At 42.9% G+C, this 26,391-nt stretch overlaps 1 protein-coding gene and 1 long non-coding RNA gene across 6 annotated transcripts in view; one reads left to right on the forward strand and one right to left on the reverse strand.

Moving 5' to 3' along the window:
- On the reverse strand, window positions 1-25,921 carry RHOH (ras homolog family member H). Of its 4 annotated transcripts, none has more exons than XM_079989877.1 (2): window positions 25,396-25,921; window positions 1-3,354 (listed from the first exon to the last, which is right to left on the reverse strand). In XM_079989877.1, exon 2 carries the CDS (start codon window positions 3,162-3,164, stop codon window positions 2,589-2,591), a length of 576 nt encoding a protein of 191 aa, XP_079846003.1. In that variant the 5' UTR covers window positions 3,165-3,354; window positions 25,396-25,921; the 3' UTR covers window positions 1-2,588. The 4 variants fall into 4 exon arrangements, with proteins under 4 accessions (XP_079846003.1, XP_079846002.1, XP_079846004.1 ...); XM_079989876.1 differs by lacking the exon at window positions 25,396-25,921 and adding an exon at window positions 19,800-20,599; XM_079989878.1 differs by lacking the exon at window positions 25,396-25,921 and adding an exon at window positions 7,965-8,745.
- The window catches only part of LOC307223650, a 56,434-nt gene that overhangs the window by 7,810 nt on the left and 22,233 nt on the right, over window positions 1-26,391 (forward strand). For both annotated transcript variants that reach the window (XR_013842149.1, XR_013842150.1), the window contains exon 3: window positions 13,095-13,169. This is a non-coding gene — a long non-coding RNA (uncharacterized lncRNA). The remainder of the gene's footprint in view (window positions 1-13,094; window positions 13,170-26,391) is intronic.

Below are 26,391 nucleotides of genomic sequence, written 5' to 3' on the forward strand. Positions count from 1 at the left end.
TGACTTTATATGATTTTTATTTCAAGAAAACTAGAGTTCAGAAACATATACATGAGGAAATGGTGCATATGCTGTTTTAGTGCTCATCTAAAATGGACATTTAACATCAGAAACAGAAGGCCGTAATTCGTATCTCACCTGTTCCGTTTAAATCATTAGCGCTACTTTATGTGCCCTAAAAGCTTCCTGTTTGTACAGGAAACAGCATTTATGAGCACCTCCTTTAATCTCTTCCACCTAGGTGTCTAATTTAAGCATGGTCTTGGCAGACCTCAAAATGGGAAGCAGTTTCCATTCTGCCCACTCACCCTTGGGTGTCACAGCAAGCAAAGAGGTTCTTGAAAATTAAATATGGATTATCTCATCGGTGTAATCACTGGTAGTTGAACTGACACTGCAAAGCAGAGTTCATGATAAAGCACTGAAGAGGTTCTCAGGATGTACTGGTCACATGGTTCGATAACAACTTCCTGTATTCTCAGCCTGTCATTTGTGATGCTGATTCAAATATGCAGGGAATGTCAGAATATATTTTGCGCTGTGACACTACATGTGTAGACAGGACTGCGAAATGAACAGGGAAAAAGATGTCTTGGTCTGAACCTGTGCTTTTCCCTGCAACTTGATGTGCAAAAATCAGGAGGAGAAACCCTTTTTGGCACAAGAATAAGTGACGTCTGCCCAGCAGCCTGTTGTCAAAGGCACAGGGGTAGGAGCTGCTTAAAAAGTTAACAGTCCTGTGCAGAAATTCTGCACTTGCAGTCATCTGCGGTGTGTGGATTGGCAAGGCCAAGTGGGGAATTCTAGGCAGCGTTTTAATATTTAAAAAAAAATAATAATTGCAGGATATAGTTTTAAAAATAAATAGTTCCACAATGAATAATTAGCTCAGGGACCCCACACCATAAGTGGCGATGACAAGTAGCTTGAAGTATCCATGAAGGTTGCAAATCATGATATCTAAGTTGCTATGTGCAGAGGCAGTCTACTTGCGAGTAACGAGGTGGAGACAAGAGGGGAGAACTGTTCATGTCCGGCTTGAGAGCTTTCAGATGTGTGGGACTGGCCGTTTTTGGATACAGGATAATTGGGCCAGAAGGATAAACCCTGGTATGACCCACCTAACAAGATGATTCTTATTTTCTTAGAATGCGTGTAGATTGCCGGGAACAGATGAGTGTTGGAGGCAAATCCACCCTCATTCTCCAACAAAACTGTTACCAGATTACATCCTTGTATCTAGTCAGGTTAATGGCAAGATCTAAACAGCCAACAGTTCAAGCTGTTAACAGTCCCAACTAATAAACTTCATGGATTGTTTTCTATGACTTCCCTGAAGGAAAGCTACTGACATTCCCATTAAAGGGCATTAAATTTCATCCAGGGAACTTAAAAATATGTATTACACACTTCTTAGCTTTAGATTCACATATTTAGGTCTCATATATAAATGGTCAGTTACATTTTCAACCTGGCTTTTGGACCCTCAAACAAAACCATATATTTTGTAAATGTTGCTCTCTTTTTCTTTCTTTCTTCTGGCCTTTACCAATGATATGCAGGCAGAATTTCTACTGGTGGAGCTTTGTCAGGAATGAGGTTCCAGGGGTGAGGAACGCTTTGATCCTGTTGAATTTCTGCCCACCAGGAATCTGTGGCACACACAGGAAGCCTACCAGAAAAAAAATAAAAATGTTCACCTCGCTAATTCCTTTGTGCTCATATCCCAGGGCAGACAGAAGAGCTGCCTACTTCTTAAAGGGAGAATCTCTGCCTTGAACTGGTATGAAGAAGCAAGTAAGCTTGTCTCATCACAATACCACCAAGACAGTAATTTATGCTTGCAGGACTTATTTCTGCCACGTAGCTATTAAAAGTGTGTCTCGCCACCACTGATCTTCAGCTGCATCAGAATGATCAGAATTAACCCTCCACACCTGAGTAGACAGAATAGTTTTGTCCGATTTTCTTCACACTAGGAATTTGCTTCCGCAGACATCGGGCTGACACCAAATTCAAGTTATAAATTAAACCCAGTTAAACAAAATCAAACAGTGTAGCTAGGCCACTGATCCCCCTGCTCACTTGAGTCCCCAGGTAATACTGAGGGCTGTCATGTGTGAGGTGGGTTGGTTGGTAGTTTGGGGAGCCTAATCTCCAGCACCAGTATCAAACTAAACCCCTGGTCGTACTTTGATGAAAGCCATGGCCCTGGAAGAAAACCTGTGCAAGTCTCCATCAGTTTTCTCCAATCCATGATGCTTCACTGAAAAGCAAGATTTCGACCGCCATGGAATAAATACATTCCAAAATCCCCCACAATGCTAACAACGTGCTCCCGTTCAAAAGTCTCCAGTTCAGCTTTTGTTCCGTCGATGCCGCTGGGAGCCAAATGGGACCATCGCATCCTTATGGAGAAGGGCAGTCCCATTCCATTCTTTGCAAAGGAAGTTCCCCCCGTGCCGTTCACGGCCCACCACGAATGCTAACACGGTGCGCTCCTGTTTGTCAGCCTTTGCGTCGCTGCCCTTCTGCCGCACAAAAGGGAGTCTGTTTTGTGAGAGAGGCGTAAAAGGCCAAGTCAGAGTTCAAAAGACCTTGCACTCGTTGACTGAGAAAAGCTTCCTCCGGGCTCGTTTCCTTGCTTGATTCACCGCTGTCCGGACGGCACACTCAAACACCTTCTGGACGCCCCTGTTGGCGAGAGATGAGCACTCCACAAAGGCCTTTGCTCGGATGTCCCTCGCTAGCCGCTTCCCGAGCAGTGGGCTGATGCAGGAGGCGCTGTGAGGTCCCGTCTCCCTCTGGTCAATCTGGGTAGCCACTACCAGAATGGGAATACGAGGCAAGTGTGTCCGGATCTCCGTAACCCATTTGCTCCTCAAGCTGAAGAACGAGTTCTGGTTGGCCACCGAGTAGCACAGGAGAATCACGTCAGCCTGCTGGTAGGAAAGGGGGCGGATGCCTTTGAAGGCATCGCTGCCAGACGTGTCCCAAAGGCCTAAGCTGATCTGGGCGCCGTCCAGGAAGACGTCGACACCGGTGTTCTCATAAACAGTGGGTCTGTAAGCGTCCGGGAAAGTCTCCGACGTAAAGCGCAGCAGCAGAGCCGTTTTCCCGACAGCCGCATCTCCTACCAGGACACATTTGACCGAATCCAACATTTCCTCAAAGGTTAATTATTCTAAAAGAGAGCCTGGGTGAGCACTTCCTGGTGTCTCGCTACTGTGAGCGCCATTCAGTAGGAATCTGCCCAGGTTTCCGCAGTGTTTTCTTGGCAGTTTTGCTCCAGGAGCCGAAATCTTCTGCTCTCCCGCTCAATATTGATGCTTTTCGGAGAATTAAACACGTTCTCTACAAAAACAAAAAGAGAACACAGATGTGATTTTTTGTTGCAAGTCGCAGGTCATTAGAGATTTATTGTGATTACATTTTCCCTGTCCAGTTGGCGTGTACAATTCTCCCCACACCTTTTTTCATCCATATAAAAACCCCTGTGCGGTAGCTTCGATGGTGAGATATTACCTCTGGTGCAGCATCAGCACTTGGTAAGCTTTGTTACCAAGCGCATATCTGAAGCTGGGTCTTGCAGCACTTTTTCCAACCCAAGTCCTCTTTCTTAAACTTCTAGGTAAAAGTAAAGTGACCCCTGACCATTAGGTCCAGTCGTGGCCAACTCTGGGGTTGTGGCGCTCATCTCACCCTGTAGGCTGAGGGAGCCGGTATACAGCTTCTGGGTCATGTGGCCAGCATGACTAAGCCACTTCTGGCGAACCAGAGCAGCGCACGGAAACACCGTTTACCTTCCTGCCAGAGCGGTACCTATTTATCTACTTGCACTTTGACATGCTTTCGAACTGCTAGGTTGGCAGGAGCAGGGACCAAGCAACAGGAGCTCACCCTGTCGCGGGGATTCAAACTGCCAAGCTTCAGATCGGCAAGTCCTAGGCTCTGTGGTTTAACCCACTGTGCCACCCGCGTCCCCTCTTAAACTTCTACCATGCTTCTAATGCACATGAGGGTAAAAGTAAAGGTAAAGGACCCCTGGATGGTTAAGTCCAGTCAAAGGTGACTATGGGGTTGCAGTGCTCATGTTTGCAGAGCTGGCATTTGTCCACAGACAGCTTTCTGGGTCATGTGGCCAGCATGACTAAACCGCTTCTGGTGCAATGTAACACTGTGATGGAAACCAGAGCTCACGGAAACACCGTTTACCTTCCTGCCATAGTGGTACCTATTTATCTACTTGCACTGGTGTCCTTTCAAACTGCTAGGTTGGCAGGAGCCAGGACAGAGCAGCGGGAGCTCACCCCATCACGGGGATTCAAACAGCCGACCTTCTGATCGGCAAACCCAAGAGGCTCAGTGGTTTAGACTACAGCACCACCTGCATTCCATACATGAGGGATAGAAGTACTGGCAAAATACTGGCACCATCAGGAGGACCTTCTAGAGGGGAAGCCAATGTTGGATCCTCCAGACATCGTCATACTACAACTCCCATCAGCCCAATGGTTCAGGAAGGTGGAAATTTTAGTCCCAAAAACATGTAGAAGGCACCCAATTGGCTTCCCCTATGAGCATTAGATCTTTCTGTTAGAATTCAGGTCTGCCGCTGAGTTGTCTAGCAGCAGCAAAAGCCATTTAAAACAGTGGAGTGCTGAACCCTCCACTGACCCTCCAATTTCGCCTCCCTCCTCTCTGCAGCTCCCTGAATTAACTGTTCCCTTTAGCTGAGAATGTGGCCACTTGCTTTTTAGTGAGCTGTTCCAATATTTGTCATCTTTTTAACAATGACGTTTTCTAAAATTTAGAGGAAAACAGACACACAGAACCCAGAGAAAGTATCCACCGTCAACTCAAAGGGAAAACAAAGCTTAATACCTAGGCGACTGTATCATTTTGTGACAGTAATACTGCCTCCATTTTTGGATGCCGCACAAAGTTATTTCCATGCTCCCTGAATTAACTGTTTGCTGTAGATGTACCATCAAGAGAAGAATGGCACCTTTAAGATATTAGAATTGTCAGGGAACTGCCATCGGAAAGGCAGGAGGTGGAGGGGCTCTCAGAAGTCAGGAGAGACTCAGCAGTGGAGGAAGGCACTAGCAGGGGGAGAGTGGGAGATCAGAGAGAGAGGGAGGCGAAGGAATGGCTCAGGGAGTCTTCTAGCGATAACAGCGGAGAAGTCTCAGGACCTCCCATAGGTACACCCACTCCTCGCCGGAAACTGTCGCGCCGGGAATCCAGACGACGCGTTTCCATCAAGGAGCTTTTATGCTGGAGTAGATTCCGTAAACGCCCACTGTCGGATTCTGCCAGTGATTGAGGGAGCCATGCTTAAGGGCTCCGCTAAAGACAGAACTTTGCTAAGCTGAGCTAACTCTGAGGGACTAAGCTTTTACGCACAAGCAGCTCATCATCCCATCACAAGAATATATAGAACTTGCCAGCATGACAAATAGATTAAGAAATAAAGACGTAAGAATTTAAAAGAGGATAGGACATTATATATAGAATATATGGAAAAATATGATAACAAGAAAGTAAGTGTAACAGACAGGGGGAAATGCTCAGCAGTAGATGTGACAAAGTGGGACAGTGTAAAGTAATGAAAATAATTTAGAAAAATAAGAAAATACAGTCAAAAAGACAACAGATAGCGAACCAGAGAAAGAGTGAAAGGAGAGTTTAAATTAAGGCTTATAAGAATTAATTAAATTGGAGAAACAAGTTATGTTACTATTATTATTTACAAGTATGTGTCTTATACTTATGTTCTTTCTCCCCCTTTCTTATTACCATGTCTTTGACTGTAACATACTATGCATTGATAATATAATAAAACAGAAAATTCAAATAAACAATTTTTTTAAAAAAATTGTTCCCTGTAGCTGAACAAAGAATGTGGCCAGTCACTTGTAAGTGAGCTGCTCCAATTGTTGTCTTCTTTTTAAAAATGCAGCTTTTCAAAAATTTAGAGAAAATGCCACACAAAGTTCTCTCTCCAGAGGCTTCCTGTTGCTGGATAGGAGTTGGGGGCTCCTTGATACTTCCTTGTCAGGGTCTCCTCACTTACTCCTAACATGCTGTATTTCCTACTACTAGCCTTTCACATTTTTTAAAATTATTTATAATTTTCATTTAAAACAAACAAATATTTCAACAGAAAAAATAAAGTAATTCTTACATATCAAACCTTGATTTCCCTTCCCTTCTTTCTGCAGTTCCCTAAATTTACTCTCCCCCCTCTGCAAATCCCAATTTATTATTTTCTTCATCCGTTTCATATAAGTTTTAGAAACTGCAAGTTTTTGCAATAATCCTGCTAATGTCTTCATTTGTTTACAATTTGTTTGTAAATATTCAATACAGTGATACCTCGGGTTACAGACGCTTCAGGTTACAGACTCCGCTAACCCAGAAATAGTACCTCGGGTTAAGAACTTTGCTTCAGGTTAAGAACAGAAATCGCGGCGCAGTGGCAGCGGGAGGTCACATTAGCTAAAGTAGTAACTCAGGTTAAGAAAGGTTTCAGGTTAAGAACGGACCTCCAGAATGAATTAGGTTCTTAACCGAGCTACCACTGTAAGTGAGGGGACGCAGGTGGCGCTGTGGGTTAAAGCCTCAGCGCCTAGGGCTTGCCGATCGAAAGGTCGGCGGTTCGAATCCCTGCGGCGGGGTGCGCTCCCGCTGCTCGGTCCCAGCGCCTGCCAACCTAGCAGTTCGAAAGCACCTCCGGGTGCAAGTAGATAAATAGGGACTGCTTATCAGCGGGAAGGTAAATGGCGTTTCCGTGTGCGGCTCTGGCTCGCCAGAGCAGCGATGTCACGCTGGCCACGTGACCCGGAAGTGTCTCCGGACAGCGCTGGCCCCTGGCCTCTTAAGTGAGATGGGCGCACAACCCCAGAGTCTGTCAAGACTGGCCCGTACGGGCAGGGGTACCTTTACCTTTTTTACCACTGTAAGTGATCTCCATTCCTTAATAAAAAGGAAAGTTGTTCTTCCGGTAAGTTTCGCCATTTCTGCATAGTCCATTCATTTCCGTAGCTAGCCTTTCACATTTTAATCGCAAATAGGGTTGCCATGTTTTGAAGAGCAAAAGAGAGGACAAATATGCCGACTTCTCCTTTTAAGGATGGATCACTATGACAACTCTACCCATGGAAGAGAGGGCATATGGCAACCCTACGCAGTTCACAAGATAAAAACACAAAATCTGCATTCGAAATAAAAACAAAATCAACCCAATAACCCCCTCCTAACACATTAGTGATGTATGGAAGTGAGAGCTGGACCATAAAGAAGGCTGATCGCCGAAGAATTGATGCTTTTGAATTATGGTGCTGGAGGAGACTCTTGAGAGTCCCATGGACTGCAAGAAGATCAAACCTAACCATTCTTAAGGAAATCAGCCCTGAGTGCTCACTGGAAGGACAGATCGTGAAGCTGAGGCTCCAATACTTTGGCCACCTCATGAGAAGAGAAGACTCCCTGGAAAAGACCCTGATGTTGGGAAAGATGGAGGGCACAAGGAGAAGGGGACGACAGAGGATGAGATGATTGGATAGTGTTCTCGAAGCTACCAGCATGAATTTGACCATACTGCAGGAGGCAGTGGAAGACAAGAGTGCCTGGCGTTCTCTGGTCCATGGGGTCACGAAGAGTCGGACACGACTAAACAACAACAGCAACACATTTTTAAAGGGCATCGAATGTGAATCAGCCAAAGGCCTGGCTAAAGAGGAATGTTTTTGCCTGGCACCTAAAGTGTATAATGAAGGTGCCAAGTGAACCTCCCTGAGCATTTATTTGCCTGGGTGTCTCACAAATTCCCTCTCCCTCTCCCCACACAAGTACTTCCAAAACATTCAGATGCCACTGAGTGTGGCATTTTCTGACTGACTTTGACAAGAGCAGCACTAAATCCTATCGGTTTTATGAGAAAGATTCGTCTTACCTACCCATAGGAGTCACTGCAACCCAGATCCCTTATTCTCTCGTTAACCACAAAGGCAAACAAAATTCATTCCATCTGTACAGTTATTGCCTTAACAGCTCCGGCCACAATAAGGTGCCGCTGGCAATTGTGGTTTTGCTGCTAAGAGACCAACACAGCTATTCCTCTGGAGCGGATTGTGAACCTCTCGTAGGCAACGTCCGATCCTCAGCGGCGTGACTGCCCAGCACACCGACTTCTGCTTGTCACCGTTTATAAGGCAATCGTTGCATCAGAAGAGGCATTTCCTGCTATGCATGTGTGCAACATGAATGGCTTGAGATAAAGTCTGACCCAACGTGACACGCAAGCCTTCTTGGAAAGTTTTCGAAAGGGCCGCTTATTTCTGCGAACCAGCCATGTGAACGGATTGGCAGATCCATTCAGGGAACAGTCAGAACATAACGCTGGAAACTTAAATGATGTCAGAAAGCTACTTTAACTGTCCGACGAAAGAAGAATGGCAGGCGAAATTAATGGACTGTGCAGAATTGGACAAAATGACAGGAAGGATTTGAAACCTGTGGGACCAGAGATTTACAGAAGATTGGAAGAAGTATATGAATTATTTGAAGAGCAGCTGTAATCAACAAATTACGCTAGTAGGACTACAAGAAGTTTTGTAAGGAGAAATACACGAAGTGTTACAAAGTAGAAAAAGATAGAGATATTGGTTATGAGTTTGAAATGTAATAGGGAAGATAAGAAATGCATATTGAGAGATTAGATTGGAAATTTTTCAGACAGGATTGATGGAAGTCAAAAATTTGAATAAGATGTAAAAGTATGTTTAATTACTGTTGAAAATGATATGTTAAAAAACTAATAAAAATTATATATATATATATAGAGAGAGAGAGAGAAAGCTACTTTAACTGAATATGAGGGAGGTTAAAGGATGGAAGACCAGCCAGGTTAAGACTTCAGAGTTTTCTCTGGAAACAAGACATACGGTAAGGGGGCAGGGGAACAGACTGATGTTGTCAGACTACAACTCCCATCATTTCTGACCACAGGCTATGCTAACAGAGCTTGATTAATTCAGTTCAGTTGGAACATAGGAAGGTGCCTTTGAACAAGTCAGACCATGGAGGTGGCAGGGATTGAAACTGACCCCTTCTGCTACAAAGTTAGCAAAAATGTACAAGACAAGTTCAAATATCTGCTGGAAATTTAAAGGGGAAAAAAGTACCTTTTATCATATGTGGGCTTGTAAGGTAATAAAAGCTTTCTGGGAGATGATTTATAATGAAATGAAAAAAATGTTTAAAATAACTTTTGCTAAAAAAAAACCCAGAAGCTTTTTCATTAGGAATTACAGGTACCGACTTTCCGAAGGAGCAGAAAAGACTTTTTATGTATGGAACAAAAGCCGCTGGGATGCTACTAGCCCAGAGATGGAAAGAAGATAAAGTCCCTATCAGAGAAGAATGGCAAACCAAGTTGATGGATTATACCAAGAAGGCAAAGCTGACTGGAAAACTCAGAAACCAAGAAGACAAAAACTTTATAAAAGAATGGGAAGAATTTATAAGTTATCTAGGAGACCACTGTAAGCAGATGGAAACAAGAGAAGGATTTTGACTCACTTGTAGTGTAAAAAACATTATTGATAATATGGTTTAATATAAGAACTGGAGTATGGACTAATATGCAGTTGTAGACGTTTAAGATAAGACTCCATGGACAAGATGGGGGGAAGTCGCGAGATTCGGAGAATCTCTACATACAGCATGATTTTATTGATGTGTGTTTATTTGTATATTTTTATCTGTAAAATTAATAAAATTTCTTGAAAAGAAAAAAGAAACTGAGCCCTTCTGCATGCAAAACAATTCCCTACTCCGGGGCTACCCTTTGCCAAGTATCATGGAACATAAGAAACTGTTTTATACTGAGTCGGACCATTGGTCTAGCTAGCTCTTTAATGCCTAGCCTACACTGGCTGGCAGCAGTCCTCCAGTGACAGGGAGCCAGCCAGCAATAAATCGCAGTATGCGGTATGCAAAGTTAACTCTTTATTTGAAGAAACAAGGCTTGCTCAGGGAGCCATGCCTAATGAGCACAGCAACCCTTCTCTGTGAGTCTTGCCCCTATGGGGCAGTTGTGGAGCCTGAAGGTCCTCGCTGCCTAAATCTCCTCCTCCTACTCCAGGTCCTTCCCAAGCAGGTGGCGCTGTGGTCAGAAGGTTGGCGGTTCGAATCCCCGCAATGGAGTGAGCTCCTGCTGCTCTGTCCGAGCTTCTGCCAACCTAGCAGTTTGAAAGCATGCCAGTAGAAGTAGATAAATAGGTACCGCTGTGGTAGGAAGGTAAACGGCATTTCCATGCGCTCTGGCACTCGTCATGGTGTTCCGTTGCACCAGAAGCGGACTAGTTATGCTACCCACATGACCCAGAAAGCTGTCTGTGGACAAACGCCGCCTATCTTGGCCTGAAAGCGAGATGAGCGCCGCAACCCTATAGTAGCCTTTGACTGGACTTAACCGTCCAGGGGTCCTTTACCTTTTACCTCTACAGTGGTACCTCAGGTTACATATGCTTCAGGTTACATACGCTTCAGGTTACATACGCATCAAGTACAGACTCCACTAACCCAGAAATATTACCTCGGGTTAAGAACTTTGCTTCAGGATGAGAACAGAAATCGTGCTCTGGCGGTGCGGCAGCAGCGGGAGGCCCCGTTAGCTAAAGTAGTGCTTCAGGTTAAGAACAGTTTCAGGTTAAGAACGGACCTCCAGAACGAATTAAGTACTTAACCTGAGGTACCACTGTACAAGAAATCTGAGACTAGGCCAGCGTGCCTGTCTCTGCTGTTCCCTCTTCATACCTCTTCTGGTCCTGGGAGATCATGGGAGAGACCAGAGTGTTGAAGCAGCAGGAGGAGACACCCTGGCCTGACTCATCTCCACCTCTTGACCTCCTTCCTCTCCTGACTTTGATTCTGGACAGCTCTCTGCCACAGACTCTCTTCAGCTTCCGAACCTCCTCCTCCCAATCTGCTCCCTCTTCTCCTTCTGACCACCACTCCCAAGGCTTTGAGCTTTCTTGCCTTGGGGGTTCCCCAGCTAGTGTCTACCACCATTCCTCTGTGCCTAACCAGTCCCATGACATCCAGGATTTTTCAGACAGCGTCCCTCTCAGCCTCATGGGGGATTTAACCTGAGACCTTTTGCATGCAAGCAGATAACACAGTAGTGTTCCCAATAGTGATGTATGGAAGTGAGAGCTGGACCATAAAGAAGGCTGATCGCCAAAGAATTGATGCTTTTGAATTATGGTGCTGGAGGAGACTCTTGAGAGTCCCATGGACTGCAGGAAGATCAAACCTCTCCATTCTGAAGGAAATCAGCCCTGAGTGCTCACTGAAAGGACAGCTGAGGTTCCGATACTTTGGCCACCTCATGAGAAGAGAAGACTCCCTGGAGAAGACCCTGATGTTGGGAAAGATGGAGGGCACAAGGAGAAGGGGACAACAGAGGACGAGATGGTTGGACAGTGTTCTCGAAGCTACCAGCATGAGTTTGACCAAACTGCGGGAGGCAGTGGAAGACAGGAGTGCCTGGCGTGCTCTGGTCCATGGGGTTACGAAGAGTCGGACACGACTAAACGACTAAACGACAACAACAGATAACACAGCTTTTCCTTAACGATAACTGGAGAGCCACAAGCTACCTTCCCCCTGCACTACAGAAAAGAAAAACAGATGGGGTAGGAAGATTACCATCTCTGTGCTCAGTTTTTCATGTTAACGGGAGGAAGTGTTTGCAAGAGAGAGATCATAGATAGGAGATGGATTTCAAAAGCAAGGGATTTTAGACTTGCCATCATAAATGAGCCAGCAGGAACCTCCTCTAGATTTGAAATCTGTAGCTGCTCATCCATGAACAGCCTATGCCCATTTGTTATCATTTTTATTTTGCTCATTAAATTTCAAAGCTGCCCTTCATCTGAGGATCACAAGGCTGTTTGCAAAATAAATCAGTGAATTACAATGGAAATGGAATTGATTTGGCATTACTTATTTATTGAATAGCCTCTCAAAACCCTGGAATAAAGCATTAGAAACAAGATGGACTACTGTAGTGCCTTAAAGACCAATATATTTCTAAACTACATATAAACAGATTCACGAAGTTGCAGGTGATGATCACTGTCTGAATTTCTGCAGCTCATTTCCTTTTGGACTCACTTTTTAAAGTCCCCCCCCCCATGTGTGTGTGTGTTTGTGTGTTTGTGTATCACATACACACACATGTATAGACGTATATCCAACTGTATCTTTGTCTTCCTCTTTCTGGTGAGGTCAGAAGGAAAGAAAGTGCAGGAAATTTGTACCACCTGTGTTAATTGACAACAGTGGCAGGATGTGTGTGTTATTAAGAACTGTTTCCTGGGACTGGCCACTGTTAATAATACGATTTACCCTATTAACAGTGGACTTTCTAAAAAAATAAATAAAACAGGTGTTGATAGCACAGATATTGTGGCATTGGTAATCCAGCTAGCACAGGCAGTGTGATAACATCCATTGATTTTACAACTGAACTGTAATTCAGAAGTTTCGTGTTTGCCATCACTTTTACTTTCTGGGTGGCTGGGGCGACCCAGTCAGATGAGCAGGATATAAATGTTGTTGTTGTTGTTGTTGTTGTTGTTGTTGTTGTTGTTGTGGAGTAGGTAAAAAGGTAAAGGTAAAGGACCCCTGACTGTTAAGTCCAGTCGCGGACAACTCGGGTTGCGGCGCTCATCTCACTTTACAAGCCGAGGGAGCTGGCGTTTGTCCGCAGACAGTTTTTCCGGGTCATGTGGCCAGCATGACTAAGCCGCTTCTGGCGATGCCAGAGCAGCCTATTTTCAATGGAGAAATGTTGGCGGGTATGCATTTTCTGTTTGTGTTGTATGTTTTTTTAGGTTATAAACTTGAAGGCAGGGACTGTGTTTCTCTTTCATTTCTTTTTAGAGATTTGGCTGAAGAGCAGGATTATATATTTTTTTAAAACCGATAATAATTGCATAATAAATGTGTTAGTCTTTAAAGTGATATAAGATGCCCTACTTTTTCTTTTCTTTTCTTTTCTTTTTTTGCTTCCACAGAGCAATGCAGTGAACCCTCTGGAACATCTTCACTATCGACTTGATGCATCTGATGTAGTTGGTTCATGCAGCAACGTAAGCGTTACTTTTTAAAGTTATAAGACTTGCCTCTGCATTTCTAAAGCACAATTAATTTGGGCGTTTACTTTGCACCCTTTGCTTATATTATTTGCATGGTTTTTAAAAAATAAATAAATGTTTGTTGTGCTTTTTAAAAGCTCAGGGTTTGTAAGTTTGCCTGACTGCAATTTTATCACAGCCATATCATAGCTAAGGGTCATTGTGTGTCAATGCAATTTTACGTACAGCACGAAAGCAGCAGTAACAGAGGAACGTGTACCAGCTGGGGACCTTTGTGGGCTCCCATGCTCGTGCTTTCGTGTTAAATAGGAAATGTGAGAAAAAAGCCTCCGAGAAAAAAGGAAGAAGGTGGTTTGAGAGAATCCGGCACTGTCTCAGCTCTTCAAATTGTGTAGATTGGCCACAACAATCCTCTGGTTCTGCCAGGAAGGACCGAAGGTGGAGCCAAGGATCAGTTGTAAAGACTGACTGTGAAAAAGAAAAATCTACTCTGATGCATTCCAGGAGCATGTCTATCCCAGACACAAACTGGTAAAAGGCTCTCACTAAACTACAATTCTCAGGATTATCTGGAGGACTGTTGAACAGCTACATTGGTATTAATGGAAATGAGTTTGTTGTTTAATTATGTCCTAAAACAGGGGTTGTCATTTAATACGTTTAGATTTTGTACACCCTGCCTTTAGCTGGATATACTATGATTTTTTTAAAATATTGGTGTAGTTTTGGGAAAGCGTCAATAATATCCAGGAAAACCCACATCAGAAGTGTTGACTTTTTGGCAGTTTTTGCAAAAAAAAAAAAAAAAACCCTCAACTGCATTTGTGTCTGGATTTTCACTTTTTGGCAACGCAAAACAAAAATGAAGTAGCAATAAAACACAAGTGTGTGTATGCGTGTGTGTGTGTGTGTGTGTGTGTGTATACACACATACACACACACACACACACACACACACACACACACACTCCTGTTGCTCGGTCCCTGCTCCTGCCAACCTAGCAGTTCGAAAGCACGTCAAAGTACAAGTCGATAAATAGGTACTGCTCCGGCGGGAAAGTAAACAGCGTTTCCATGCGCTTCTCTGGTTCGCCAGAAGCGGTTTCGTCATAACCCGGAAGCTGTACGCCGGCTCCCTCGGCCAGTAAAGCGAGATGAGCGCTGCAACCCCAGAGTCGTCTGCGACTGGACCTAACAGTCAGGGGTCCCTTTACCATATATATATATATAAAACACAAGGTTTCGATCCCAGAAGAATGGCCTCTAAAGAAGATAAGCTCTCCCCTATATTACCCGGTAGGTCACTGCACTCTGCAAGAAAGTTTCTCATTAAACTCTTCGTAATACCAGAATCGTGCTCCACAGTAACTCAGAACAGGGCTTTCAGCATGGCTGCCCCTAGCCTGCGGAAAAGCATCCCTGTCTGAGATATGACAGATTCCCACAGTCTCTACTTTCTGGAAGACGTTTTTGTCATGGTCGGCTTTTCCAGATGAATGAAAAGAGTCCCTTGCCACCAGTGGTGTGTGGTCTAGGGGGGCTAAGCCAGTCCCCTAAATCTTCCCCTGGAGCCTCCGTCCCCAAACCTGCAAGGCTTCTGCCCAGCTTGGGACGATGCTCTGACGGGTCCAAGAGCCATCCTGCCACAATCCCATAGCCCGCCCGCCTTTGGGAAGGAAGCAGGAGGGCTCTGGCATCCCGTCAGAGGCTCGCGATGCTCATGTGCACATCAACCCCCCAATTTGCCCTTGCAAGCTGACAGCTCTGGCCCTAACTGTCCCCCTATGCAAAATTTCACCACACGCCCCTGCTTGCCGCAGGTGCTAATTTCGCATCACATCATTTAAACCATGGGTAGGCAAACTAAGGCCCAGGGGCCAGATCCGGCCCAATCGCCACCGAAATCTGGCCCGCAGATGGTCCGGGAATCAGCCTGTTTTTACATGAGTAGAATGTGTGTTTTTATTTAAAATGCATCTCTGGGTTATTTGTGGAGCCTGCCTGGTGTTTTTACATGAGTAGAATGGGTGTTTTTATTTAAAATGCATCTCTGGGTTATTTGTGGGGCATAGGAATTCGTTCATATATTTTTTTCAAAATATAGTCCAGCCCCCCACAAGGTCTGAGGGACAGTGGACCAACCTCCTGTTGAAAAAGTTTGCTGACCGCTGGTTTAAACCTATTGTCAGCCGCTGCCAATTGGACTGCTCTTAACGTCCTTTTTAGCTGCTTTTAGTGTTTGCCTGTAAGTTCGTGCATTCAGAGCCATAGCCCATGGAAGTCCCTCACAACAGATTAGGCAGGCACATGGAAAGAAGATAAAGTCCCGACCAGAGAAGAATGGCAGATTAAATTGATGGATTATGCCAAAATGGCTAAAATGACCGGAAGAATCAGAAATCAGAAAGACCAAAATCTTCATAAGGAATGGGGAAAATTTTCTAACTTATCTTAAAAAACCATTGTAAACAGTTAAGATCGTTAGTAGGATTGGAATAACACTTGTAGTTTAATGGTGAATTTTGAACACACTGGAGAGGTAAAATAATTGGATTATTTAAAAAGATGCAGGAGGAAATGATTAACAATAGGACCCACAATGGGAAGGGGGAAAGTCCAGGAGATTCTTTGGAATCTTGTTTTTGTGTGTTGGATATATGATTGTAAAACTTTAATCTGAAAAACCTTGCTGAACCTTCAAGGAAAGGCTTTCTTGTACCAGCAAACCCATTAAGCTAGTATTCATGTCTCTGTCTATTTATAGGAAGAATTTTCACAGTGTTGGTTTTCTGCATTATTTTTATGCACACCACTTAGAAAGGCTAATGATTAGGTCGTGTATGAAATAATACATAGCAACAATGAACAGCAACGACAGGTAAGTATATAGGAAAGGAAACCCCGTTTTACTTGTGCATTCATGAACATGGTGCATTAGTACTATTTAACCGCTTTTTTCTTCCATTGTTAGTTCTGACTTTCGTTCCACAGCTTCAGCTTAAAATAAAAAGGCCCGTGAGAAGCTTCAGACTTGTCCAAGACTCGTGTCACTGCTTCCCCTCATATTTCCCCCCCTGCTTCGGTGAATCTGACTGTGGACCTGAGGGTTCTAGTCCGCAGCAAACAGGTTCACAGCAGAGTTTTCTAATAGCTACCAGTGTGCAATGAACTCCACCACACTTTCAACAAGTAAGAAAAGACTTGCACAATAAATGTAGGGAGGCTGCAAAGTCTCTCAGAGATTGGAGCTCTTCAGAGGAGCTGTTTCAGAACAACCCGCCATGCAGTCAGTACAAGAGCGGAAAAATATGTAAGGTTGACAGGCATTTTGATAGGCCATTTTCTTCTCTCTTTCTCTCTCTCACACACATTTGACTATTGGTTTTTTATGCAGTGCTTTTTTTCTTTCACAAATTGTTTAGGGGTACTCTCATTTTGACTCAAGAAAATCACCATTTTATAGTTCAAATCGGGGGAAATAAATACAGTAAATGGACAAAAGTACAAAGATTCACAAAATGTTTAGGGGTATGCGTACCTCCCAGAAAAAAGCACTGTACATATATGCATGTGTGTTTACCTTGTGCAATTAGCAAAGCACTGGTTTTATGTATAATTGGGATTTTTTTAGGTCAGCTTGTTTCAACTTCTGACTTTGATTGATCATTTTGATGCATATTTTGCTTAGAGGTCTGAGGTTTTTAACAATGAAGCTGTATACAAATTTGGAAAATGAATAAACAAACAAAAGAACCCATTGCTATTTCTGAGTACCGTAATTAAACTGGGAAGCGAAGCAGAACCCTGAATGTTAATGTTTATGGAGCGGTTCCCCAACTCTTCAAACCACTCAGAAGCCTTTCATGAAAAGTCAGGGTGTATCATTCCCTTGAATGAAAAAAAAAGATGGATTTCAGCTTCTGCACTTGCCTAAAAATGGCCTTCATACTGTAAACTGTGTGCTATATCATTTGAAGGGTCAGCCCAAGACTTTTGGCTGTAAGATTTTGTACCTTTTAAGCACATGCGTTACAACTTATACAGCAAAGGAGGCTTCTTTTATTCCGGAGCATCCTAATTAAAATCCAGCTTTTACCAAACTTACTTGATTGCTGTTTGTTACTCCTTCTTCGGTAAGTTAATTTAAATAGTATTGCTATATTCCATTTTCTATTACATCATTCCAAGAATTGATGGAGTGAAATTTCACCTCCAGTTTGCTGCTATATAGATCCTGACACTGATAAGGAGGTTAACAGTCATTTCCAAGTCAACATCCTTCATTGTAATCCCTTTAAATAACTCAGTAGTAGCATCTTTGGCTCTAAAGGTAATAAAACAATATTCATTTCCCTGCCTAGACTCCAGATTGTACCCTGAAAAGTCTTTCCCCATTTAAATACAGAGTTTTAAAAATAAAAATAAATAAAAAATCATTGGGAAGTCTAATCAGAGTCAGAAAAACCCTGCAGTTAAGGGTAAAAAGTCCAAGACAAAAGGTGATGCGATTTACTTGTTGCTCAATTGCGGACAGGTCCTAGGGTTGCCTAGAGTGGCTGGGGTGGATGGGCGGGGTATAAATAATAAATTATTATTATTATTATTATTATTATTATTATTATTATTATTATTATTATCATTATTATTATCATCATTATCATTATTATTACCATATTTCAAAAAGTAACACCCCAATATTTTTGAGCTTTTTTCTTAGGGAACCCCAAAAGTTGTTACAAACACTCATATGGCAGCCCTACACTGGTCAGATTAACATTTAAAGTATCTTTGAAACAGCACTGATCTATGGGAAATCTATATAAGTGCTGTACATTTTCTTTTGCTTATTGTGAATCAGGTTTTTGTGTGTGTTTTTAAGGTGAAATTTATGCTTTTTAGCTCATTTTCATTTTTAATTATTTTGCTTCCTGATCGTTAGAGGATACTTGGATTTAGTCCTTTACCATGGATTTTCCTTGCATTTTTTGCAGCTGATTTTTATGTGGCAATGTTTATTTTGTTTATTTTGTTTATTTTGATACTGACGAGGATGCTCTGATTTTTATGTGGCAATGTTTATTTTGATACTCACGAGGATGCTCTGTTTAGTTTAAGTTTTACAGAAATCCTCTGCTTTTTGTTTCGGTATTTGCTGTTTATTTAAGATGTTTTAACCTATGTTGTAAACCGCTTAAAGAGATTTGTCTAACTACGAGCGGTATATAAATGGTCCAAATAAAAGAAAGAAATAATAAAATATCTGGGCGTTTGGCACCCCTAGTTGAACACATGCATACGTATAAACCGTTATTAGAAGCTGCAGCACATCATCAACCCACAAATCTGCAACAATGGCTTCAGGATGCAGGACCAGGTCCAGGAAATGACATGTGGAAAGAGCTAACCCACTCCCTGGGATGCTGAAAGCAAACTTAGAGCCACCCACACATACCCAGCTGCTTTTAACTAAAAACAGCAATGAAAGGGGGTCACGCTGTATTGTTCACATCAATCCATCTTAAATCCTGATAAAAAAATTATAATTTTAGTTTGACAAATTAATAATCATAAATAGATAAGAATAAAAATTTGCACCCCACCACCAAGACCATTCCACTGTAACTATCCAAGCTCCCAAAATGTAAATACCTCTGGAGATGGTTTGACCCCTTTCCGTTTTATCAGTACAAATTCTACAAACACCCTCCGTATCTCATCATTTCTCCTGCATATTCCTTATTGCACATTACCTTAATGGCACATGTTAATTTATCATTAATAAACATGTTAATTTTGCTCTGTCTCATGAGAACAGGGCCCTGCGGGATCTGATTTCTTTCCGCAGGGCCTGTAAGACAGAGTTGTTCCACCTGGCCTTTGGCTTGGAATCAGTTTGATTCCCTCCCCCTCTTTCTTTTTCCTTTTTCCTCCTATGAAGAGATTGCACCCTAACGTTTTAATGTTGTATCTTAATCTTTTAAATTGTATTTTAATCAACTTGTTTTTATTATTGGTTGTTAGCTGCCCTGAGCCTGGTCTTGGCTGGGGAGGGCGGGGTATAAATAAAATATTATTATTATTATTAGTAGTAGTATTATTATTATTATTATTATTATTGTTGTTGTTGTTGTTGTTGTTGTTATTATTATCATCATCATCATTAATAGCTCTATCCCACACCTCTTTATACCATTCTTCCGTTTTATTTTCTGCTTGTCCCTTCCACTTTCTAGCTTTCATAATTTGTGCAGCTGTCAATAAATTTGTGAGCAAAGCCCTTCATAGCCTGAGAACCTTCCACCCCATCGGAAATGGATAATAATGCTACCTCTGGACTTTTGGTCAGCTTTAACCCAGCGATTTCTGCTATCTCCTTAAACACCCTTTTGTTAAAAAAAGAAATGTACATAATTACATCCCCACGACATATGAACATAATTCCCTGTTTTCTGGCATCCCCTCCAAAATGAACACCAAATATTCCTTGTTTATTTGATTTAATCTGACTGGAGTTAAATACAACTTCCGAAAGCCTGATAAATTTATGGCACGCTGGACTTCCACAGGCAAGAAGCAACCCCCTCAGATGCCTGCTTTGTGAGCGCAGTTCACAGTTCTCCTTACCTTCCTCTACACCTGTCTTCCAGAGTGACTGCTTTGGATCAAAACGGCTTCGTGAAATACTCCAACCCTAAAACAAAAAATTTAAAAAATCGGGTCACTTAGCAGAATGACATTCTATTTTATGAATTTTATGAAAACAGGAATTTCTGGGTCTATGGGAGGAGAATGTTAACGTAGACTTTAATCACAACCATTTCATTCTCTGCTAAGCGTCAAGCGAAACATGAAGTCTGTGGGACAGTTAGGCTTTGTATAGCTGTTTTAGTTAGTTATATAATAACCAGAGGTGAAGGGGGGGGGACTGGATTGGGGTGAGGGGTGGTTGTCTTTAACCCTTTTCCTCACTTCCGTCCTAATCTGAATTGCCTGGCATTGCAACTGGAGGAAAGCATCAATGGTCCTACTCTGGCTCAGGGGTCCCCTGAAGCAGCTCTTTGTTAAACCAAAATAATCCATGTGAGACCAAACTGAACGGTCAAAGTTATGTTTAGTTTGGCCTAAGATTTTCATCTCTTTTTTCTGATATTGTTCATGTGTGTTGACACATAGTGCCCGACACATAGAAATGTAAGAGGTGAAGGAGTTCTTGTTTTTTGTTTTGTTTTTGGTCTGGAGATTGATTGTGGGGAAACCACTGCCTGATAAATTTCTGCTTTTAGAGCTGTTTTTAAAGGCACATAAGTGAGACCTGGTAAAAATATGGTAACCTTCATTTTTTGTACTGAAAATGGAAAGAAGCAGTTGTCAAAAAGGTTACAATGCGTGGATTAATCTGAGGCAAGCCCAAGGTGCGTGAATGATGGAAAGCTCCACATTGCAAAAACATATTTCTGTAGCCATTTTCTGGTCATTTACTGGTACACCCATATGTTTTCAGATTATGAAGTTTGAACCTAACATTTGCAGCAATTCCGGGACATATTATAAATCAGTAGGGGCAGGTGTATAAACACATTTAGGAAATATGCCTGTTGTACTTGTGGCGTCCAAGATTCAGATGCAATTTACAGAGAACATAACCTATAAGCTGCAGATGCACTCAGAGACTGAGCTGTCTGCAATGGGTCTGTATTGCTTCTCCGATTCCTGCTTAGGAGGAGGAAGAGAAACCATCATAGATAGGGCAAATGGCGCCTCTAGACTCACAGCTATGCCACACTAACATCACACCAGATGCTTTTGAATTGTGTGGTCACTAGGCAGAAGGATATATGGTTGGTGTAAAAGGCCAAGACACCCCAAAATTGTTGAGCTTTTTAAGGAAATCCCAGAGTTGTTGTCGAGCTTCTTTTACAAAATGGCCGTAAAAAGATCCAGGAAAGGGGGTCATCTTTTGGAGATTCTCCCGGATGTCAATTCTGCCTTTAAAAAAACAGCACTGACCTATGGTGCTGTGCATCCATATTCTGCTAGCCAAACCCATCTGTTTTTAAATCAGGCCGCTACACGTATTTGACACCATGTCTATAACCACCTGGGCTCCCTGGTATATCTTCGTTTCCCAACCTGTGTGTGCCCCAATCTAACAGAATCTGTGGGGAGCAGCTTAGGTTAAAATGCATATTCTGTAGAAGAAGCAAGAATCCTCAGTCCTCCTCAGAGGCAGACCCTCCAAGTGTCCCCACATCATTTTTGGTGCCTTATTTTGCTTTTGTGTGTTGTCGTTTTTAGTTGTTATTATGGCAAGGGGCCTCAAAAGCAGAAAGTGGCCTGAGCTCCTCTGGACCTCTGCATACCCTCCAAACTTTCTCCAGTGAAAATGGGGAAGTCCCATTCCATAATGATAATTTTACTATCTCTACCCCACACATCTTACTGGGTTGCCCCAGCGCTCTGGGTGGCTTCCAACATATATAAAATCATAATAAAATGTTAAACATTAAGAAAAAACTTCCCTATACAGGATTGCCTTCAGGCAGCTCGGGGGTCGGATAACTCAATACCCTCCAACATTTCTCCAATGAAAATAGGGATGTCCTAAGGAAAAGCGGGACATTATGGGATCAAATCAGAAACCAGGATGGCTTCTCTAAATCAGGAACGTCCCTGGAAAATAGGGGCATTTGGAGGGTCTGCAAGAGACAGTAGACTCCTTTCTTTCTCACAAAGAAATGATCTCTGGGTGGGACACACATAGTTGGAACCCAAAAGGAACACTTTTGTGATGTCTGCAGGCTTAAGGCTCATGCACCTAACTGCACTGGTTTGTGGACTGTGTAAAAAGCACTGCAAACTGTGGTTCAAAGTTTGGAATGGCACATTGACTTCCCAGTCCTTGGGTTTTTGATATAAAATGTATGTGACATCAACTATCTTCCCCTTGTAAGGTCTGGTGGTGTCTTTTAAAATGACCACTGATAGTCAGTTTCTCAAAGCACATTGCTTAGTATTCTGTACACTATCAACTTGTTTGATTCAGAGAAGAATCTAGAACTTCAGCCATGCTTGTATATGTGCACATATCACACACACTTTATAAAATATAGAGGTGAAGTGTGGCATCGCTAGAAAGAAAAGTAATAATTGTGTCGGCAGCCTTTTAGAACAGAGCATTCAGCCAATTTACTAGGAAGCCTTCCTTAAAAATGTGGCCTTTCTCCACTTCCCATCAGTGGATGCTAAAATTTTGGCATCAGCTATATCCTCAAGTTATGGATCATGACCATCGACTCATCTTTTGGGAACTGGTTCGTCAGGAGATAAGGACAGGATCACATTGAGCAACTTCAAATCTCATTGATTTCATTGAAATATTCAAGTGCATTCTTAACTGTCTCCCATTTAAATCGATGGCATTTCATTGTACAAATTGGAAGAATAGAAGATGGTGTATCACTGTCACTTCTATGGGCCAGGTTTCATTTCAGAAAAATATACCTTTTTTATAAAAAAAAAACCCCAAACCCAAACTTTAATAATACAGCCTAATAATACAGTAAATGCTAGCATGTTTGTTAGAACTATTAACGGTAAGCACTTACAGAACAAGACAGGATTTCTAAACTCGTTTACCTGGGAGCAAGCCCCACTGAATTTAGTAGGGCTCACTTCTAAGTAGACAAGATTAGAGTCATGTAACCTGTGAAAATCTCCAGGCTACAATCTAACATGGATTTAGATGCACAGAAGCCGACTGATGATTTCAGCTTTACACTCCTAATTCTGTAGCGGGGCCTCTCATCATTTAGATTGTTTTATACATGGCGGCAGAGGGGAACATTTCTCTTTCTTTGCCTGTTTATTCTAGGTTATTCTGCGTGGCACATTTGACATCATATCCCTCCCTGATCTTTCCCAGAACAAGTCCTGCAATTGAAGGGGAAGTGAGGAATGCAGCAAGACTTTCCTCCCAAACGTTTCAGGATCCAAAATAAGATCAGCTATTGATTGCCTTCCTCGGCTTCCTTTACCCCCTATGATGAATCTATTTCTGCGTGTATTCTGAACACGATCTGAATTTAGGACAAAATATCCCGATTGAGATTGCTCTTTCCACAGTGTTATTATTGATTCCAAAGAAGGCTTTTGCGGGACTCAGAGTGAGCTACGAAAATAAAAACATACGATACGTAAAATTAAAAACCCACATTAAAACACTGAAAAATACAACATTAGAACAAAATTCAGGGTGCAAAGATCTCCTGAAATAAAACCATCTTAACCTGGCATCTGAAACAGCAGGGCGTTACCTGCTTGATTTCTGATGGGAGGGAGTTCACTTGAGTTGGACCCACAACACCAAATGCATAAACTTGAGCTGGCAAATATATGGTATGGGTGCATGCATGTGCTTTATCCAACCAAAGTTAAGTGGCCGCAAAGTCTTTTAATTTCAAAGGGGCAGATGAGCATATATTTAAACATCTTCTATTGAAATCACTGGGATGAGAATATTTTAACTAGATTGTGCCCTCTACTGCTGGTATATTTGGCTTCCCATCTCCATTACTGCATAACCTCGCAACATTTCTCCAATGAAAATAGGAATGTCCTATTCCATCATCATCATCATAGCCAGTCACCTGACTACATTGCTCCTGCCACTCTGGGCAGCTTCCAGCATGTATAAAACATAACGAGACATTTTAAAACTTCTCTATACAGGGCTGCCTTCAGATGTCTTCTAAATGCTGTATAATTACTTATCTCATCGGCCTCATAACTCCATACCTTCCACCATTTCTCTGATGAAAATAGGGACATCCTAAGGAGAAGCGGGACATTCCAGGATCAAATCAGAAACTGGGATGGCTTCTGTAAATCCGGAACTGTCTCTGGAAAATAGGGACACTTGGTGGGTCAGTGTGGAATCCCTAAAGGTTAGCCAAACAACACTCAGCGGTATAGGAAAGGCTGTAGCTTGTCTAAACCTCATGAACTATGGTTGAAGTTTATTCTGAAATACTGATAGTTTTGAATCGGTGCTAATTGACCACACATGTCCCATTCGTGGGGCCCCATTGCTCTTGCGGCTCCAACACCCTGAGAAGTCGGAAGGCCCCTTCTTCTGCATCCTCAAATGACTCCATCCTTTCTCCCATCCTGTCCCTTCCTGCTTGGAACTGTTTCCCCAAAAACCAGCACGATGCTATCTCTCTCTCTTCAAATCTCTACTCAAAATTCACCTTTCCCTCAAAGCGTTTGGCCCAACCCTTTAGTCCTCATCCCTGCTGGGGAAGAGCGGTGTTAAGAGTGTTTGCTTTGTACGCAGAAATCACTGGGTTCAATCCTTAGCATCTCCAGGTGAGAACCTGGGCTGAGAGAGAATCCTGGAAAGCTGCTGCCAAGCGTCTGATTCAATATAAAGCAGCTTCCGTATACAGTGGTACCTCGGGTTACATACGCTTCAGGTTACAGACTCCACTAACCCAGAAATAGTGCTTCAGGTTAAGAACTTTGCTTCAGGATAAGAACAGAAATTGGGGTCCGGCGGCGCAGCAGCAGCAGGAGGCCCCATTAGCTAAAGTGGTGCTTCAGGTTAAGAACAGTTTCAGGTTAAGAACGGACCTCTGGAATGAATTAAGTTCTTAATCCGAGGTAACACTGTAACTCTCAGTATGCCTGCCAACAGGGCAAGCCTATATATGTCTCCTCAGAGGTAAGTCCCATTGAGCTCAGTGGGGCCTACTCACAAGTAGAGGATTATAGGCTGAAGTGACAATGTGCCCTCCTCAATTTATTGCCAGGCCTGAGCAAAGGGTACATTGCAAACTTTTCTGCCTAGCAACTTGCATTTTCTTGATTCCTCCGTAAAGTGCCGTACACATAGAGGCGGCGTACGAATGAAATTCAAGTTGACAACATATTTAAACTGTAGCAACCCAAATCACGCTAATTGTCAAAACTGGGCGCCACTGCTGAGAAGGCCCTCTGCCTAGTTCCCTATAACTTGGCTTCTCGTAGTGAGGGAACTGCCAGAAGACCCTCAGAAGTGGACCTCAGTGTCCAGGCTGAACGATGGAGGTGGAGACGTTCAGCGGGAGTGCTTGGAAATATCCTTAATAATCAGCGATGAAAGTGGGTAGATAGACCTTCAGAAAGAAAGAAAGAAAGAAAGAAAGAAAGAAAGAAAGAAAGAAAGAAAGAACCTACTTACCAGATTCAGGATGATAAACAGGTTCACTTGTAAACTTTGGCAACCAACAGTGTTCTTAGGAAGGCGATAATTACAAATTACGGCCCATTCTCCATTCCCCTTGCAGTCATCGTTTTGTAATGATTGACCATTTCAAGCAGCAAAAAAGAAGCCAATGCGGCCGTCTTAATTTTCAGATAAGCACCACCGCCCTTTACTAGCTTCAGCAGAGATGAAACTGGTGTGAAGGGAAGGGCGAAGGAGGAGAGAGAGATAAGTCACCAGTTGAGTTTGTGTCAGTTTCCTGAGGGCTTCTCAGCTCTGCCTGTGTGGGTTTCGCTGTGGGTTTAGAAGATCAAGACAAGCTGAATACTCTTAAGAGGCACAAAGGCGGGGGGAGGAAAAGTCAGGTCTGGAGGCAATCTGTTTTCTCACACATCCCTCCATTGCTCTCTCTTAGGGCTGCCATATGTCCAGATTTCCCCGGACATTAACAGGATTTCAAAGGTGCATTGAAGTCCTGGGGGAATTTCCAAAAGGTAGCGCTTTGTCCATTCTTAAGGAAATCAGCCCTGAGTGCTCACTGGAAGGACAGATCGTGAAGCTGAGGCTCCAATACTTTGGCCACCTCATGAGAAGAGAAGACTCCCTGGAAAAGACCCTGATGTTGGGAAAGATGGAGGGCACAAGGAGAAAGGGACGACAGAGGACGAGATGGTTGGACAGTGTTCTCGAAGCTACCAGTATGAGTTTGACCAAACTGCAGGAGGCAGTGGAAGACAGGAGTGCCTGGCGTGCTCTGGTCCATGGGATCACGAAAACGACTAAACAACAAGTGCTTTGTCCTGGATCTTAGGCAAATCAATAGAAAAATCGCTGGGGGGGGGGGGGGTTGGAAGCGTTTTTGTAAAAAAGCTCAACAATGTTGGGGACTTCCTAAAGAAAGCTCAGCAACTTCCAGGGTGTCCTGGTTTTTACTTTTTGAAATATAGCATCCCATTGCATAATGATAATTTT

Source organism: Podarcis cretensis (genome assembly GCF_951804945.1).
Source record: "Podarcis cretensis genome assembly, chromosome: 9".
Classification (NCBI taxonomy): domain Eukaryota; kingdom Metazoa; phylum Chordata; class Lepidosauria; order Squamata; family Lacertidae; genus Podarcis; species Podarcis cretensis.

Coding starts and splice junctions, on each gene's coding strand:
- RHOH (XM_079989877.1), bottom strand. CDS start 3,164: ATGTTGGATTCGGTCAAATGTGTCCTGGTAGGAGATGCGGCTGTCGGG.